The following is a 19499-nucleotide window of genomic DNA, read 5'->3' as shown; positions in this document are numbered from 1 at the left end:
CACGTTTCAATGATTGCGGGTAGAAACTGAACCAGAATGAGAAGTTATCGTCAAATCAATGAATTAAAATCAAGTAAAAGTGAAGAGTGCAGATAGAACCCTTTCAGTTGTATGCAGAGTTGAACAGAGCTGTTTTCAGCCTGGACTTAAACACTCTCAGAGTAGATGCCTGTCTGACGTCATCAGGAAGACTATTCCAGAGTTGAGCTGCGTGGAATTGAAACGCAGCTTCACCCTGTTTAGTCCTGGCTCTGGGCACCAGCAGAAGGCCCGTCCCTGAGGTTCTCAGGGTCCGAGATGGTTCATATGGGACCGACATGTCACAGATGTACTTTGGTGCTAGACCATGAAGGGCCGTTTTAAAGTCTATTCTCTGAGCAACAGGAAGCCAGTGCAGAGACCAATATGGTCGTACTTCCTGGTTCTAGTCAGGACCCGAGCAGCAGCGTTCTGGATGTTCTGCAGCTGTCTTACAGCTCGTTTAGAAAGTCCGGTCAGAAGGCCGTTACAGTAGTCTAACCTGCTAGAGATAAATGCATGAAGTTTCTCCAAGTCTGGTTTTAGACAGTAAACCTTTGATTCTGGCAATGTTTTTGAGATGGTAAAAGGCTGATGATGTTATGGATTTCATGTGGCTGTTGAAGCTTAACCCAATTTTAGCTAACTTGCACTGGCTCCCTGTTAGCTTAAGATGTGATTTGAAGGTTCTGTTGGTATTATACCAAATTTTGAAGGGACTTGTCCTCATATATCTTTCAAATTTAACCTTCCCCTATGTTTCTGCTCAGAGCCTTCACTTGGAAAACGCTGGTCTGCTAGTGATCCCAAGAGCCAAGAAGAGAGCCGCAGGTTTCTGAAGGTTTCTAGCTTTACCTCATGTTGAGGTTTTGTGTTTATCCTTCCCCTCGTGAAGGTTTTAAATCTGGGGATGGTGTCATAATAGTCCGTAATAGTCTGTGGTCTGTGCAGCCCTTTGTAGCTTCTTGTGATTAGGGTCTATACACAGAAACATGACTTGACATGACTAACAGGACAGCAAAACTGGTCCCTAGGGCATTTTGGTTCTGGTCACTATGGTCACGATGTCAGCGGCGTGTAAATTCCCATCTGGCAACGGTGCGGCATCAACAATGGCCGGCAGAGGTGCGGGCGTAGATAAGAGTTGCCATGACAAGCCGCGTGGCCGCCTGCGCGTCGGCCACGTCAAAGCACACAAAAGACCGCATCGGTGCGACAAAAGGTCCCTGCGCCTTTGATCGGAGACAAGGTGGTGAGGAAACAGGCCCGCCTGTCAACCCTTCATGACATATTTGCCACTCTCTGTATGCGCTCACAACGGAAAGGTCTTGCCTGTCAACAAAAGTCAAAGAGCAAGACAGTTTCTCAGACTGAAACCGTGTTCTGGTTTGCCCGCGTCCTAGACGCATCATTATTACTGGGAACGCGTCGTCCCAAATCAACGTGCGTCCCCGGGACGCAACTTTTTTGACACAAAATTGTCATTATTACCCGATTCCCTTTTTTTTAACAAAGATTTACCGCACTCTACATTTTTGTCAGGCAGATCCGCCATTGTTGTTTTGGTCTCGCGGTTCGAGTTTTCATCTGCACGTCGATCTCGGCAAAAGAGATCTCGTTGGTCCGTCTTCTCTCACTCTCTTTTCCTCCCTTTTTCTCTCACTCTCTGTCTCTCTCTTTCATGCTCTGTGTCTCTCTTTTTCTCTTCCTTTGTTCATCTTTGTCTCTTTGTCTTTTTAACTTGTTTTGCTCTCTCTTGCTTTTTTCCTTTTCTCTCTTTTCTCACTGTCTCTCCCTCTTGCTTTCCCCTTCTCTTTTTCTCTTCTCTCCTCTCTATTTTTCATTGGATTTCTTTCCTTTTCTCTCTTTCTTTCCCTCTCTCACTGTTTTTCTTTTTATCGCTTTTTTTTCTCAGGTTCTCTCTCTCTCTTTTCTCTCCCTTTTCTCTCTTCCACCCTCCCTTTCTCTCTCCTTTTTTTCTCCCTCTCTTTCTCTTATTCCTTTCTCTATTTTTCTTTCTCTCTAATGGACTAGTCCGGCCTCCGAGAGAATGTTTCTTCTATCGTGTGGCCTCAGAGTTCAAATGAGTTTGACACCCCTGATTTAAAGGATAGCTGCTGGTGTCTGTGATGAACACTTTTCCGTTATCAAACGCTCATTTCTCTTTCTGACAATAGTTATTCATTTTGTTGAAACATTGCCTCTTGTCAAGGAACATGGACCGGAAAACTTTAGGTAAGACCTCATATGTGGACCGACCACCTCAGTGCACAAATTTTCTGTATCTTTTTCGTGCCTAATTGAAAATGCTGAGTTGATGGGGATGGACTCTTGGAATAGCTTTCATCTTACGGGTTTCCCGACTACCTGCGTCCGCTAGGGTCGAAAAAAAGCGGGAATGGCCAAAGTGCTCTGAAGATTGACACAAACACCAAAAATGTTTACGTTTTTGTGTTTGAAATTTGCTTTTCTGTCCCCTTAACTTAAATGTTCCACTAAAGGAGTACAATCCCTACCCATTTTATGTGTTGCGAAGACCAGGGCGGAGGAACCCTGGTTCCCTCAGCGTCCGTGCCAGTTTTTGACGTGTCCGTTCTCCAACTGACTCGACTCAAATGATCATCTCATCGGACCACATTTCTGTTCCTGCAATCGGGTTGTTGCGCAGGGAGACCTGAAAATGAGCATCACCCTTAAGGACCAGGGTCAACCGACCCCTAAGAATTGTCCCACAAAGAGCCAACTTGATGTTACCCAAGATTTTTAGATTGTCTTGTTTTCAAACAATCTCAGTTTTACAATGACCGATCGAATGAATCGTGAAGCAAAGACAGATTTTTTTCATCATCTGCCTTCTTTGCATTGTTCAAAAGCCAGACAACAATACCGGTCCTTGTTGAAGACTTCCACAGTGTACATTTAATTGATGCATGTTTTTGTCCCACTAAACCAACAAAAGCTGCCCCACATACGTAGCGCCGTCTGAATGAGACATGTACTCGCGATCTTCTGATCCCTGGTATGCGTGAGAAGTAGGTCCCCGTATAAAAAACCCACCAGAAAACATGTTTAACGAGGCAAAAGTGTCATAATAACGAAATCAAATCGTCGATCGGCGTCATCGAAGATGAAACTGCAGTCACGACCCTTCATGGAGATCCAAACAAAGTCCGAGGACCAAAATAACTCGCCGATGACATCCGATTGATGTCTGATTAGGGAAGTTCTCCCCATGCATAACCAAGGCCCGCTGACCCGTGAAATGAGGGCAGGGGGGCTTCGAGAGGGTCCGGCGAGAAGAGGGCGTATCAGGCGATCTCGCTCAGACGAGGCACAGCGGGTTGAGAGCTCCGCCAGAACCGGATTCGAAAAAGTCAGGCTCTCTTCTTCTGGAAGGAAAAATGCCGGCCGAGGAAGAACGGGAAAAACTGGCCCATCGCATCAGACAGTGGAACAACAACAGAGTGGACTTGTTTGAGATCAGCCAGCCGGACGCGGTAAGTCACCTGCGCTCGCAATCGCAACGCTTAGCTACACTCGACACCCCGGGCTTCCTTTCCCAAAATCCCAACGTCCGTTAAATTGTGTGGTGACGCTTACAGAAGATACGGCCTGAGCTGGCCCCTGACATTTCCACTTGGTTTCAGCTGAGTGTCAGGGTCTGCCACACCGTGGGCACCAATCTTGGGGGAGTGGCTGCCTAACATGCAGTTCACTATAGCAAACCCTTAGTTCCTGGGTTTTGTTCTACACCATTTTTTTCAAGCACGGTTGCCTCGGTCCACCCTCAAATTGTACAATGTTTCCAGGGACTCTTTTGACCTTGGAACTTTCACCTTCGCTTGCGTTTCCAGAACCTGGTCTTCCAGGGTGTGATGCGCTTCTATTTAGAAGACGACGGAGTCGGAAACGTCGCCACCAAGTGCCTGCGATTTAGCAGCGACGCTTCCACCAGCGACGTGGTGGACACTCTCGCTGAGAAGTTCCGTCCGGATATGAAAATGCTGAGCACTTGCTATTCTTTGTATGAGACACACGATGATAAAGGTGAGACCAGTACCGGACCTGCTCCGATGCTCAAATTCCTGACGTCTCTTGTGTGCCAAACTAGAACGTAAACTGGAGCCGGATGAGAGACCTTTGTTGGTCCAGTTAACCTGGAACTCAGACAACCGAGAAGGACGCTTCGTGCTGAAGCAAAGTCAGGATTCCACTGAGGTATTGTCTACTGGAGATCATGCGATCTTCGGCATCTGGAATTCTGGCAAATCATTTTGAAAAATGTGATCGATGAAGGAAAGTTGTCAGGACAAGAAAAAAGAGGGCCTGATCCAGTCTTTCAAGAGAACATTGTCTAGGAAGGACAAGAAGACTAAAAACAAAGCGAATGAGAGCCCGGAAGAAGACAAGAATGGGTGAAAATAGGATGCATAGATTTTTGACTATGCTTACATTTCTGAGACTAAAGATAACTTGGTACAAATACTGCATTTAGGGAAAACCAATTGAACGGTAATCCAGACACAGCAGAACAGTCCACAGGAGTGCAGAGGATAGAAGAATTGCAGGTGGAACGAAGTAAGTCATCTGAGGAAAGAACCAGAGGGAGGTATTCGGGTCATGGCTTTTCACATCCCGTGTTCACAAACAGGAAGTCCTCAGATCGACTGTTCTGCTCAGCTGGGTTTACCGCTTGGAATTCAAACATGGCGTCACTGTGAGTACAGCAACTGGCCGATGTCAGAACCTGTGATATAATAGCTCTACTTCGTTTAACCTGTATCACTACTAGCTTTTTTATCCATTCGAAAGTAGATACCAGTACTTTTGTCTGGCCTTCTTAGTAGTCCAACTGCCAATTTAGTATCTCAAAGACCTCATGTCTTCAAAATATAACTTGATGTATCGTTTCAGCGGAGGAATCCTTCCTGACAGGGGTCACAAGTTTCGCCAACAGCTCCACGCTTCAATTCAAACTTTTGCCAGCGTATGTTCTCTACGCCACTGTGCGCTATCCAGGCCTGTCCATTGGAGAAGTCACCTCCTTGGCGGACAAAATGACGGCTGCGGCAAGCAGAGTCCTTCTGGTAAGTCCGACCACCTCTCCATACCGAAGTGGGCAATTGTGACCAAATGATGAAAAACCCCAGATACCACTGTGGGACTTTGGCTCCAGGGCCTCTGTTGAGACAATGATCCCTAAAAGTGCTAGACTCGGCCCCTCAACTAGTGGTGTGTTGTTGCATTACCTTTCCATTGTTTTCTTGAGTTAGTGGAACTAGAAAGTGGATGGGGTCAAGCGTGGATCCAGTCAAGGCAGAGGGACCAAATTCCTCTATATCCTGTGACTTGTCTTCCAGGTGCAGCAGGACTTTGTCAGAGGACTCGCCTTCTGGATGGCAAACACCTCCGAACTGTTGAACTTCTTCAAACAGGACAAGGACCTTAGCAGACTCACCAAACAAAGTCAGTCGGATTTGACCCACCTTGTCCAGAAAAGCTACATGTAGGTGTTCTCTAGAACTCACTCAGGTTTTTTCAAATTATTTTCACTTGTTACTGGCGCTTTATTCCTTGTGTGTGTTTACTACCTAGTCAACTGATTCAGCGTGTTCGGATGGAGCTCAGCAAGAATTTGCCGACGTTTTTGCTTGATCCTGAGCAGCATGGTCCTCTTCCGGCCGGCATAGGTAAAAGAAAACCACGATTTAGCAGTCACGTTGGCAAAAGTGATTGCCCCGCTAAAAATGTCTTCTGTGGACTCGTCACTCGAAATAAAGCGGATCAAGCTGGTCAAAGTGACCATTAGAAAGGTAGCAGAGCTGCCCAGCTGACAACGTGTTCTTTGTGCGTCAATGGTCGCAGAGAAGGTGCTGAACACCTTCATGAACACCATGACGCTGCTGCGCCGCTCCCAGGTCAACCCGGCGCTTGCCATTCAGCTCTTCTCTCAGCTCTTCCACTTCATAAGCGCCTGGCTCTTTAACCGCCTGGTGGACCCCGACTCAGACATCCGGGGCTTACGTTCTCACTACTGGGGAGCGGCCCTGCGCCAGAGGTTGAGTGGCGTGGAGGCCTGGGCGGAGAGGCAGGGCTTGGAGCTGGCTGCCGACTGCCACCTGGGACACATCGTCCAGGTAAAAGAACTCCAGTTTCCTTGAGCTTCTCAAAGCAAACCACTCAGAAGACCAAAAATAGGAATTCAAGATAGTCTTTCAGTGTAATTCGACAAAGATTCTAGGAGTTAGTTTGTACTGTGGGGCTTCCTTGCTTCTCTGGTTAGAGAAGAAGAAGAATAGCCCTTATCCTGTTTGGCCTCTCCCTGTCCGCACAAGATGTTTAAAGGTGGGACAATGTGCCGAGAGCAGCAGTTATATGGTTTCCTCCTCGTTGTTCGGATAAGCAACAGTTTAAACAACGCGCTTGTCCAAGATACGAAAAATCCTGCTTTCGTTTAACTTTTGCTAGGTCAGACTTCTGTAGGACATGTAAATGTGATGCAAATTGTGTCAATAAAATGTCAATAAGTGTGTAATCCAGTTAGCCCCAAGCATAAATGTCTTGTTTTTGTTGTTATGGACTGAACAAGACCCGACTGCCTTTCTTTCCTTCGTTCTGTTTTGATGTTTGTTCATCGATTCTCCAACAGATAAATAACTAGCTCTCATTCAGCCAGTGCCATTTTGCCATCTTCAGGTATGACATTGTATTTGGTAACAGGCCACCACGCTCCTGACCATGGATAAGTACAGCTCCCAAGATGCCGGTGAGATCCAGAAGTCCTGCTTCAAGCTGAATTCCCGACAATTGCAGGCTTTGTTAGGTGGCTACTTTTACGCTCCTGACGAGCCTCGCATCCCAGCAGTAAGTGGTTATCGCCGAGCAGCACAGAAAAACACCAGCCACCTCTACTGGTGTTTAACACCGCTCTACCTCATCTTTGAATGCCGACTTCCGAGCTTCGGACTCATCGGTTTTGCCGTTTTGCCGCAGGATCTCATCCGTGTCGTGGTCACGGCCGCTGAAGTCTCGGCAGACCGCCTGATTCGGCAGGAAGGCAGAGAAATCAGGCTGGAGGAGAACCTCCATCTCCACCTGCCGTTCTTGCTGCCGGAAGGGGGATACTCCTGCGACAACGTCAGAGGGATCCCTCCTGGATGTCAGGAGTTTATGGAGCCTATTTGCCAAAAAGGTGCCCCACGCTAAAACGCTTCGATTGGTTTAAAATAAAACAGTGTCGTCTTTTGTTGCCAGGTCTTTGCAGTCTAGAATTCCAGCACAACCCAAACGGTGACTGGACAGTCTTCTTTGATAGAGCAGAAACTCCATACCTGGTATGTACCATATTAGGCTGAGGTTTTGGGGAACATCTAGGGGTTGTGGTATTGGCTTTGGATATCTGCCTTGTGACTGGAAGAGAAGTTCATTCAGTTTATCATTTTAGTTCAAATCTTCTTCATGTAAATGATTTTGTCATCAGGATACGCAAAGCGAGCCAGAGACTGTTACAGTCCACCTGAAGAAACCCCTCAACGGTGGCCTGGGAGTCAGCATCGTGGCTGCCAAGGTAACCGATGCCAAATCCTGCTTTTCATTATCTTGACCGACGTCCTTTCTGATGGGCATTCCCGACATAATCCTGTCCAGGGAGCGGGCCAAGACCAGCTCGGGATTTACATCAAGTCCATAGTCAAAGGGGGAACCGCTTATACGGTGGGTCGGAATAAAGCAGAGTTATTCCGAGGGTTCTTCCTAAAATGTTTCCCGTTATTACAGAACGGTCTGTTGTCAACGGGGGACCAGCTGCTCAGCGTGGACGGGCAAAGCTTGCTTGGCCTCAGTCAGGAAAGGTAGTCCGGTCTTTGCTGCCTGCAGACCCCGACCCCGTCATTTGAACTGTTCTCCACCTTAGGGCAGCAGCCGTCATGATGAGAACCGGCCCCAACGTGACCTTGAAGGTGGCCAAGTTTAGCGCCAGCTTCCACGGTCTGGACGCTCTCCTGTCCGGCCCCGCAGGTAAAAGCCCCCGACGTGGTCTGAACCGCTTTTTCCAAGATGGCGGCGCGCGCGAGTGCAGCGGCTTCAGGCTCTTCAGTTTTCAGTGTTCTTTTAACCTTATCTTCTTTGTTCCTTTATCTTCTTTATTTTCTTTTATCCTCACTGTTCAATGTGAAACCGGAGTGCCACGTCCAATTTCGTTGTTACAATATGTTCAACCCATTTTGTTACAATGACAATAAAGGTAGATTCTATTCTATTCTATTCTTGAGTTTTGATATTTCCTTCCCGGACGCCAGATCCTCGGTACGTCGCGGAGGATCGCGCTCGGGAAAGCTCGGCGCAGATCATGCGCAAGGACGGGCAATTTTATCGCTCCAGCCCCAACATGGCCGGTGGGTGAAGTCCGTCGGGATGCCGTGATGAGTGGAACACAACGCCGCTATTTTTGTTCATTGGGTTTTTTTCTTCCCTGCGTATCGTGACAGATTTGGCCCCGGAGGACGGAAAGGAACTCGGGGACGTGCGAGGAAACAAATCGGTTTTTGACCTCCGGACCCTCGTACGATTCTTTCTTCGTGTGCTCCTTAAGATCTGTACAGAATCAGGCAACGGGGATGGTTTCTCTGGCATTTTTCAGACCTTTGGAGATGATTTGAAGCTCCCGGCTTTGAAACCTCAGGACCGGGATCGGAGTGCTTCCAGCCCGACCGGGCAGAAGTTCCAAGTGTCTTTGAGGCCTTTGGGAGGAAACGGCGTCGGTTCTAAAAAGACCCTGATGGTAAAACTGTCCAGATTTCTGACTTCTAGTTTTGAAGACCTCATAGTATGCATACGTAGCTATTCCTCACTGTAATTGGATTGCTGCGGGTTAGAATCCCTGCGTATGCCAAACTCGATATTCACGAGACAGGAAGTGACTCCGCAAACGCACAAAGTAAAACTAAAAACTCAACCAAGAAAATGAGCTGCTGCTGCTCAGTGAATAAATACAAAAAGGAAGTAAATAGGGGCCAGGAAATGCTGCAAAACTACATTTTGGAACTGGAATTGCTCGATGGCTAAGCCCCGCCCCTTTACTCACTCAGACAAAGATTGAATATTGTGTGAAGAGCGCTATGGCAAGTGTCACAGTAGGAGAAATTTGTCAAAAGTTATTGAGCGCTACAAAGATCACATATCATCTAAAAATCACTAAACTAGACTGAACCATGCATTGGAAGCTTATAGTCCTCATTTTATTGTTAAAAAGGTTGATGAAAATCTTCCGCTTCAGGCAAAAATACAAGTCACAATGTAAACGTTAGAAAGCGCATCTCGTTGTCATCACCATCTTAAATAAGCTAGAGAAAGGGTGTCGAAAAATGCGGCCAGCGGGCCAGATCGGGCCGGCCGAGGTTTTTAATTCGGCCCGCGACGCAACCCCCAGAGAAGCGCAAGAGTGAAATAAGCAGCAGTTTGAAATAGGTCCACTTGATGTCGACACAGCGAGGCGTCACTTGTAAGGCAACTGGAGCTACTGTATATGACTTTTTCTCTTTCTCGCTCACCTTATCTCATTTCTCTCACTTCTTTTCACTCCTTTTATCTCTTTTTCTATATATGCCTTTCTCCATCATCTTTTCTTTCTTTTACTCCCTTTTCTCTCCATTTTCTCTCTTTCTTTTTTTTCACTACATTTTTTTTATCCTCTCTTTCTTCTATATCCGTCTTCCTTTTCTTTTCTCTCCTTTTGTCACACTTTCTTTTGTGTTTTTCTTCTGTTTCTCTTTTTTTTCTTTCTTTCTCTCTCCCTGTCTCTTTAGTTTTATCTTTTTCTTATATCACTGTCTCTCATTCTCTGTTTCTCTTTTTATTTGTCTTTTTCACACACTCTCTCGATCTTGTGCCATCTCTTGGCCCCTCTTATTTTCTCTCAATTTATCACTCTTTTGCTTATTCTCTCTTTATTTATCTCTCTAGTTCTCTCCCTATCTCATTCTTTTTCTCTCTTTTGTCCTCTCCCTCTCTGACGTTCTCTCTTTCTCTTTAATCGACTAGTCCGGCCCCTGTGAGTTGATTTTCCTAGCATGTGGCCCCCACCCAGGCTAAAATGAGTTTGAGACACTTTAGCTAGAGGATCAGCGTTGTGGATGCCCCGCAGACTATGAAACGGGATTTGCCTTCGACTCGTTCACCAAACTTGACGTGACTTGTAAAATTGAGTTTAAAGCTCCGTGTTACCCTAGCTCGATTTTTTTCACTGGCGTACGATTAGCAGTTAGCGATGTTCAGGTTATAAATAACTTGATGTTTCTCTGCATCAGATTGACGATAAGTCGCCCTAAGTATTATGTTGACTCACCTTAAAACAGACAGAGACATCCTGATTTGCTTTATCCACGTTGAGTTGGTGCTGCGGACGAGCACATCGCTTTTTTAGTGACCTACCAGATATATTACAAATAATGTTTCAATGTTTCACAGCTCAAACGTGCTTCGTAAAGACTTTGCAAGCGGGTTTATCATCTGACAATATTCTCCCGATAGCATAAAAAATGAGCGTGACGATGAGATAAGACCTAATGACTTTTCATACGTCAGTATGGCAATTGCCACCAATTCAATTCCATATGCCTTATAGTCCAGTGCACCCTATGTATGAAAAAAAAATAACACAAAAGATTACCCTATTTTCCGCACTATAAGGCGCACCTAAAAGTCTTCATTTTTTTCAAAAGCTGACCATGCGCCTTATAATACAGTGCGCCTTATATATGGAACAACATTAAGTTTTCAGCCGCCGACTCGATTTTCCCCCTAACGCCAAGTCGTCCGCGGTGTATGCTGGGATTTATTTACCGGCGTTTCATTGGCTAACCAATGTGTCAATCATCATTTGAATGGATCACTATTGGCTAAAGTTATTCGGAGGTCAAGGGGCGGATCCTTTTTATCATTTACAGGCTGGCATTGGCTTAAACGGCAAAACAAAGCCTGCAATTGGCCGAAAAAGATGAATGCGTATAGCACGTGGTTGACGGCACACAAAAAGCATTTTTTTACTATTCTGTATTTGTAAATATTTTATTCTCCTGGATTCACTAAACTCACGGATATAAGAGGACCATGGCTGCACATTATAATTGAACACAACGACTTCAGTGAGCTACTTCGGCTATATATTTTCCCAGTATCTCGTTTCAGACTGAACGCGATGTTTCTGTGATAAGCGGTGCAGATAATGGATGGAATGGAGTGTATTTTTAAATTAAACTCAATTCCAAGTGTTTAATGTCATATGCACAGTAAAGTTGCGAGCGAAAAAGAAAATAGAAACTAGGGAATGGTTGGCATTTCTTGAATCCCAAGACTTGAACCTTCCGAATGATGGAACGATGCATTTGAGTGACATCGTACAGACACTGTTTCTGTATATGTCCGAGACACGCATTTGCTTCTTTGCAAGCTTTGGGAATGTTAAGGGGGTAATCAGTTGGACTGAATCATCTGACTGTTTTGTCCACGTTCCCATTGTAGCGCCTTATAATCCGGTGCGTCTTATGTATGTCAAATATAGGACCAAAAACTATTTTTTCGGGGTGCGCCCTATAACCCGGTGCGCCTTATAGTGCGGAAAATACGGTACATTTTTTGGGGTTATCTTTTTTTTAGTGACTGTGTAAAAGGAAAAACTGTGAAGCACTATATATATACAGACCATTTATACTTAAACCAGTTTAGCATAACATAGCATAGCTCACCCCAGGCGCCATTTGTTGCTAATGCAAACCGTTAGCATAACAGCTAACGGGTGACTCACTCGTACTATTTCCCTTTTTGTAAACTTTTCAGACATCCCAAACAACCTTTAAACACATATTTTCACATATTATTATCCTCACAGTAAGTGTGTTACCAGTATATATATGTATCTCACCTGCAAAATAGATGATAAATGTCATCTCACGCGACACCGTTTAATTGTTAGCAGTAAGGTTCATTGATTGAGCAAGTCTCATTAAATCACGTGAGATCCCGTGAGACTTGGCCCTTCTCTGACCTGGGAGACTTTGCCATCTAGCGGTGATATACTGCTACTACTCTTACCTTTTCTGCTATACAAAACTCAGTACCCTGAAAAACAAGAATACACTTCCCATAACAGTATAATACGGATTACACAACATAAAATCCCAAAATATAACATTTTAATTAGCCACACTTCCACTACCCAGGATACACTGCAACTCTTAGGGCGCCTTCAAAATAAAATCTCTTTTTTTCGGCCATTGATTCCAATAAAATATAAAAAGGAAATCGGGAGGATTATTGACAGAAGCGACTTTTCATATATTATTTATATTTGATTCACATTCGCAATTTTAAAGTAATAGTTGGTTGAAGAAAGCCTTTTCAAGACATTTGGAGATATTTTCTGTTTTTCTATGATCCAGGCTGGCAATTCTTTTGGAAAAATCACCTAAATCCAGACAAATCGCCAATAGTTTTTCTAAAGAATTATGTTCTAATTAAAAAAAGTCATAAAATATTTCCATTGTTAGCTGGAGAGACTTGAGTTTGTTTGACTAGAGTCCGGAAGTATTTCAGAGGTTAGAAATTAAAACCAGAGAGTTAACGTGAACATCTAAAGCAGGGCTGTCAAACTCATTTGAACTCGGGGGCCACAAGATAAAACAAACATTCTCTCGGGGGCCGGACTCATGAGGAAGGAAGAATGAAATGGAGAGATGGACAGAAAGAAACAAAGGAAGACAGAAAGAGAGAAGGAAATGGAGAAAGAAAGACAGAAAGAGAGAAAGAAATGGAGAAAGAAAGAAAGAAAAAGAAAAAGAAAAAAGAAAAAAAGAAAGAAAGAAAGAAACAAACAAACAAACATTTAAAGAAAGAAATACCAGTAGATTGAGGAGAAAGAAAAGAGAGAAGAGGTGGAGAGAGAGGGTGGGACAAAGAAAAAGAGAAAGGGAAAGAAAGAGAGAGAGGTAAAAAAGAGAAGGAAAGAGATAATATGAGGAACAAAGAGAAAAAAAAAATTTGAAAGAGGGGGAAAGAAAGAGACAGAAAAATAAATTCAAACAGAAATAGAAAGAGAGAAGGAGAGGAGAGAAAGAGAGAAGGGGAGAAAGAGGAGGGGGATGCAAGAGAGAGAGAGAGAAAAAACAGAGAAAAGGAAAAATGGAAGAGAGAGCAAAATAAGGTAAAAAGACACAGAGAGAGAAAGAGAAGAAGAGGAACAAAGAAAGAAAAAGAGAGACGGAGCGAGTGAAAGAGAGAGAGATAGAAGGTGAGAGAAAAAGGGAAGACAGGAGAGAGAGTGAAAGAGAGAGAGAGAAAGAAAGAAATACAAGTACAGAGTTTATGAGAGGTGCCTGGCTTTGGCAACATCAAGTGGCCATATTTCACCCTGCAGCTTGTTTTTCTCTTGCGCTTCCCTCAGCTTTGTCTCGCGGGTCGGATTCAATCCCTTAGCGGGCCTGATCTGGCCCGCGGGCCGCCCGTTTGACACCTGTGATCTAAAGCATGATTGAATGTTGTTCCGTTTAGCGTCAAGCTCGTTCCCAGGAGAACCTGTCTGTGGACTCAGAAGTAGGACGCCCCCTGCTGGACAAAAACCAGACTCTATGGCAGGGCAGGGTTGCCAAACAAAACTACCACGCTCACTTTCCCCTTCGCCAGAGCTTCTCCACCCAAAACGTCCTTTCTGATTGGTGCGGTCCCAAGTCCCAGGCCGGAGTTTGGAGAACCCCCTTTTGGCAGCAGTCCACCCCCTCCGTCCGACCCTTACGCATCGACGTCCCCGTGACCCTTCCCCCTTTTCGCCCCAACCCTCCCTTGACCACCTTCCGTAATCCGTCCCAGAGTCAAAACCTTCGTGCCCCGGGACGCTCCGATCCAAGGAGTCCAAAAACTGGCGAGGGGACACCTTCTGGACCCTGGAGACCGGGACAGAAACTCCCTGCGAAACCTCAAGTGAGCATTACTCCCACCAAGCACGTTTCCTTTCGAGGACCGCCGAGCCAACAGAGGCCGAGCCCTCGTCCGACAGACTCCCAAAACCGCCAGGAACCGACCCAGGACCTCAAACCGCATCAGGTCTATGTCCAGGGACGGGTATCGGGGTCACTACCTGGAAAACTGGACTCGGAGCGGCGCTTCCACGATTGGCGACGGGATGAGATAGTGGAACAGGAGGAAGCTCAGGTAAGCGTGTCCGGGAATCTTGCAGAGAATTGTGGGAAATGTAGGAAACCTCAAGCTCGTATCGCCTCAAACCGCGCTGCTAAGTGTTAGCTTGTTAACTTGTCAACATTGTTGGGAATTAAACACATTCGAATGTAACGTTTACCAAATTATTTGAATGAGTTATCTGACTCCATTAAGCAAACACCACCTAACAATGCATGCTCTTTTCTTTTTCGGGAAAATATGGGCAAAAGACCAGCATTTCCACACGGGGGCAGATTTATTTCCTTGAAGTATTTAACTAAGTGAATTCCATCGAATTAGCCGAATTATTGTCGAATTAGTCCCTCTCCATTGTCCCTCTCGATCGATCTCCTATCTCCTGAAGTTCTGTCTTCTGAAGTTCTTTTCACAAGCTGGGGTGTCGGCTCCTCCCATGGGGCGTGCCGACTCCTCCCATGGGGCGTGCCGACTCCTCCCATGGGGCGAGCCAGAGACTCCCCGCGTGGACTCCACCTCGTCGCCACGATGTCTGAAGAAACTCAAAAGAACAGAGCTTATCAGAACAACTACTCCAAACAGTGTCTGCTTTCCCGCGTCACCGATTCTCCTCCGGTGTCCGCCCTTGTCCCAGTTCCTGCGGTTTTCTGTAAAAATCTCCCTCCACTAGGTTGCAATGACCTTGGCCCACAGCTCAGCCAGTGAATATCTTTTGCATTTCAATGTCATTTGTATTTGATCGTAAAAAATATAAAATCCTTCAACATTCAAACTCATTCTTAACATCGTTCGCGACGTGTGTTCTTCAGTTTTTATAGAGAGACAAAACTATTCTGTGGATTTTGTTCTTCAGGCCTTTGGGGCGCTCTAACTTATTAGAATGAAAACATAAGAACTAGTTAGAGAGCTAGTTAGAGTGCTAGCTATAGAGTGCCGGGCTAGATTGAGAGGGATAGCAAGAGAGCTTGACAGAAAGCTATATCAAGAGTAAGCAAAAATAAGCTAGATAGTTAGCAAAAAGCTAGATCGAGACCTAGCAAAAGAGTAAGAGAAAGCCTGCTAGAGACAGATAGTAAGGGTGCTAGCTAGTGGCTGCTAGTTCAAGGGTACTGTGCTAGATCGACAGTAATAGGAAGAATGCTAGCAAAAGCGCTTTATGGAAAGCTAGACAGAGCGTAAGCAAAAAAGCTAAGTAGAAAGCTGGCAAGAGAGTGACGGAGAGCTAGTTAGAGACGGATAGTTAAAGTGATAGCTAAAGAGTTCTAGATAGGGGTGATAGATCAAGAGTGCTATATCGAGAGAGCAGTGCTAGACGGAGACTGCTAGCAAAAGAGCTAGATAGAAATCTGGATGGAAAGCTATATAGGGAGCTAGCGAAAGACGGGCAGAGACAGGGGGAGAAATATGGCTATACGCTAGAGACAGCTTGATAGCTATTTCAAAGTGTCCTGGCAAGATAGAAATCTGGCTGGAAAGCTAGGTAGAAAGCTAGCAAAAGAGACTGAGGGAGAGCTAGCAAAAGGGCTAGAGAAAGAGTGAGCCAGCTAGATTGAGAGCTAACAAAGAAAGCTAACTAGATGCTAGAGAAAGCTTGATAGAGCTAGCTAGATAGAGTGCTAGCAAAAGCGCTAGAGTGAGCTAGATAGGGAGAAATAGCCATAGAGCTAGATAATAGAAAGACTGAAACGTTTGAAATGTTTCCCAGGAACAGAAAAGCGTCCGGTGGATAAACCAGAAAGCAGGTAATCGCAATCGATTCCCGAGCCTCGCTTTTCGCTCATTCGCCCATTCACGTTTTTCTTTTTCGGCAGCCTGCATTTCAAGTCCACGGCCACAAGGGGGCGCATCGGCGTTTCCAGCGTGAGTGCCATTCACAAGTCGGTACCATTGTGAGGAAAAATCTCATCCAGAAAGTTGAGTTTTCCCTTACGATAGAAAGAGAAAGCCATATAAAGCTAGATAGATTGAAGTGGCTAGGTAGAGTAAGCTAGATAGAGCAAGCTAAATAAAGGTGGCTGGATAAAGTTAGCAAGATGCAGCAGGCTTAATAAAGGAAGCTAAATAGAGGTGGATAAGCAGAGCAAGCTAGATTCAGGTAGCTAGATAGTGCAAGCTAAATAGAAGTGTCTAGGTAGAGCAAGCTAGATAGAGCTACGTAGATAGAGCAAGCTAAATAGGGGTGGCTAGGTAGAGCTACTGAGAGCAAGCTAAATAGAGGTGGCTGGGTAAAGCTAATAGATAGAGTTAGCAAGATTGAGCAAGCTAAATGGAGGTGGCTAGGTAGGGCAAGCTAGATAGTGCTACTTAGATAGAGTAAGCTGAATAGAGGTGGCTGGATATAAGTGGCTAGGTAGAGCAAGCTAGATAGAGCGAGCTAAATAGAGGTGGCTAGTGGCTCAGGAGATAGAGCGATCGTTTTAGGATTAAGGGATCCCAGTTCGAATCCCGGCTTGTCCGTGTTACTTGCCGAAGTGTCCTTGGGTAAGACACTGAACCCCCAATACCCCCAATAAGCAGGTTAGTGCCTTACATGGCTGCAATACAAGGCCGCTATTGGGAAATGTGAAGCACAATGTAAAGCGCTTTGGGAAGTCATTGACTTGAAAAGCGCTATAGAAATGCAGATCATTTCATTTCATTTTCATAGATATTGCAAGCTAGATAGAGTAAGCTAGATAGAGGTGGCTAGATATTGCAAGCTAAATAGAGGTGGCTCGGTATTGCAAGCTAGATAGAGTAGGCTAGATACAGCGAGCTAAATAGAAGTGGCTAGGTAGAGCAAGCTAGATAGAGCTACGTAGATAGAGTAAGCTGAATAGAAGTGGCTGGATATAAGTGGCTAGGTAGAGCAAGCTAGATAGAGCGAGCTAAATAGGGGTGGCTAGATGTTGCAAGCTGGATAGAGGTGGCTAGATATTGCAAGCTAGATAGAGGAAGCTAGATAGAGGTGGCTAGATATTGCAAGCTAAATAGAGGTGGCTCAGTATTGCAAGCTAGATAGAGTAGGCTAGATACAGCGAGCTAAATAGAAGTGGCTAGGTAGAGCAAGCTGGATAGAGCTACGTAGATAGAGCAAGCTAAATAGAGGTGGCTAGGTAGAGCTACTGAGAGCAAGCTAAATAGAGGTGGCTGGGTAAAGCTAATAGATAGAGTTAGCAAGATTGAGCAAGCTAAATGGAGGTGGCTAGGTAGGGCAAGCTAGATAGTGCTACTTAGATAGAGTAAGCTGAATAGAGGTGGCTGGATATAAGTGGCTAGGTAGAGCAAGCTAGATAGAGCTACTTAGATAGAGTAAGCTGAATAGGGGTGGCTGGACATAAGTGGCTAGGTAGAGCAAGCTAGATAAAGCGTGCTAAATAGGGGTGGCTAGATGTTGCAAGCTAGATAGAGTAAGCTAGATAGAAGTGGCTAGATATTGCAAGCTAGATAGAGTAAGCTAGATAGAGGTGACTAGATATTGCAAGCTAGATAGGGCAAGCTAGATAGTGCTAATTAGATAGAGCAAGCCAAATAGAGCTACTTAGACAGAGTGAGCTAAATAGAGGTGGCTGGGTAAAGCTACTTAGAGAGAGTTAGCAAGATAGAGCAAGCTAGATATTTCAAGCTAGATAGAGTAAGCTAGATAGAAGTAGCTAAATATTGCAAGCTAGATAGAGTAAGCTAGATAGAGGTGACTAGATATTGCAAGGTAGATAGAGCTAATTAGATAGAGCAAGCTAAATAGAGGTGGCTGGGTAAAGCTACTTAGAGAGAGTTAGCAAGATAGAGCAAGATAAATAGAGGTGGCTAGGTATTGCAGGCTAGATAGAGCTACTTATATAGAGCAAGCTAAATAGAGCTACTTATCTAAATAGAGGTGGCTAGATATAGCTACTTAGAGCAAGCTAAATAGAGGTGGCTGGGTAAAAGCTACGTAGATAGAGTTACCAAGATAGTTCAAGCTAAATAGAGGTGGCTAGGTAGAGCAAGTTAGATATAGCTATGTTGATAGCGCTAGCTAGATGGAGCATGCTAGCAAAAGAACTCACGGAAAGTCTCTATTGTCAGGTGTCCGGAAGAGGCGGCGAGGGGGTCGGCGTCCCCCTCGGGGTTGACCTTCCAGGATCGACAGCGTCTCTTCTCACTGCCGTCCAGCGCGTAGGACAAGACTCAACGCGCCGATCCACGATCCAACGATCGGATTTGAAGTATCCTCCGATACGCTCTCCCGATCCGATACACTATTAAAGAAACTTTCCATTTGATCCGATGTGTTCCAAACTCACTCGCTGTGTTGTCAATAAACAAAATGGATGTCCGAGCACGGGGAGAATATGCAAACTCCGCACGGGGAGGTCAGTGGCGGAAATTGAACCCTGGACGTCTGCACTGCGGGTCAGACGGACTAACCGTTCAGCTCCTGTTTTTGCCTAAATGAAATGTATACATTACGGTGGCTAGGTAGAGCAAGTTGGATTGAAGTGGCTCGGTAAAGCAAGCTCCAAAATAACAAAAATTTGAACATGATATTGAGTACGACAGGGCTCTCCAACCTTTTTAGCGCGTCATGCTACTTTTGGTTACTCGTTAGCGCAAAAGACACCCACTTTGATGTGAAGTTCTAAAATAACAACCTAGCTCGATGGCTTGCTAAACAGCTAAAAGGTAAACAAGTCAACTAAAGGGAGATAGCTAAAAGACCAAAACGGCAACTAAATAGCCAGATAGAAAGCTAAAAAGTTAGATAGATGGATAGGAAGGATGTCAAAATTTAGCTTGATAATGAGCAAAAAGGGTCAAATTCAAGATAGCGTGCAAAAATTGTAAAAAGCTAGAAAAAAAACCTTTCTAAATAGCTAAAACCGCAGCTTGATAATTAGCTAGAAAGGTAAACGGGTAAAAAACAACAAAAGCCCTAGATAGCTAGCTAAAAGAGTAAAAGCCTAACTACAATAGATACGCAAATCAAAAGCTAAGAATAAAGCTAGATAGCTAGCTAGAATGGAGGCCAAATTCTAGCTTGATATCTCCTAAAATAAGACAATGTTAGCATGCAAAAATTGTAAAAGGCTAGTTAGGTAGCTTGCGAAAAAGTTAAAAATGTAGATTGACTATTTGCGCGAAAGGTAAACAGGTAGTAAAACTAAAAGTGGGCTAAATAGCGAGCTCAAATAGTTGAAATGTGTCTAAATAGCCAAATAGAAAGCTAAAAACAAAACTAGATAGTCCTAAGATGTAGTTTGAGGCATTTAGCGAGCCAAATAGCTCTTTTAGGTCTCTTCTTCTTTCCTCTCTTTCTCTCAGTCTATTACTCTATCTAT

At 44.8% G+C, this 19499-nt stretch overlaps 1 protein-coding gene across 1 annotated transcript; it reads left to right on the top strand.

Moving 5' to 3' along the window:
• The first annotated feature begins 3319 nt into the window (after positions 1-3319).
• Positions 3320-18527, top strand: LOC148352335 (afadin-like). Its single transcript, XM_088355009.1, has 23 exons — positions 3320-3515; positions 3873-4065; positions 4130-4236; positions 4315-4433; positions 4514-4596; positions 4670-4735; positions 4933-5105; positions 5379-5524; positions 5614-5708; positions 5884-6155; positions 6739-6882; positions 7012-7210; positions 7273-7352; positions 7499-7585; positions 7666-7731; positions 7795-7868; positions 7931-8034; positions 8316-8411; positions 8505-8797; positions 13561-14217; positions 15905-15941; positions 16011-16059; positions 18247-18527. The coding sequence occupies exons 1-23, from the start codon at positions 3420-3422 to the stop codon at positions 18338-18340; spliced, it is 3330 nt and encodes a 1109-aa protein (XP_088211135.1). The 5' UTR covers positions 3320-3419; the 3' UTR covers positions 18341-18527.
• Positions 18528-19499: the final 972 nt, after the last annotated feature.

Source organism: Urocampus carinirostris, chromosome 15, assembly GCF_059441175.1.
Source record: "Urocampus carinirostris isolate Australia breed hairy pipefish chromosome 15, RoL_Ucar_1.0, whole genome shotgun sequence".
NCBI classification, from domain to species: domain Eukaryota; kingdom Metazoa; phylum Chordata; class Actinopteri; order Syngnathiformes; family Syngnathidae; genus Urocampus; species Urocampus carinirostris.
Note: the sequence above shows the minus strand (reverse complement) of the source record. Positions and strands in the feature narration are given on the sequence as shown.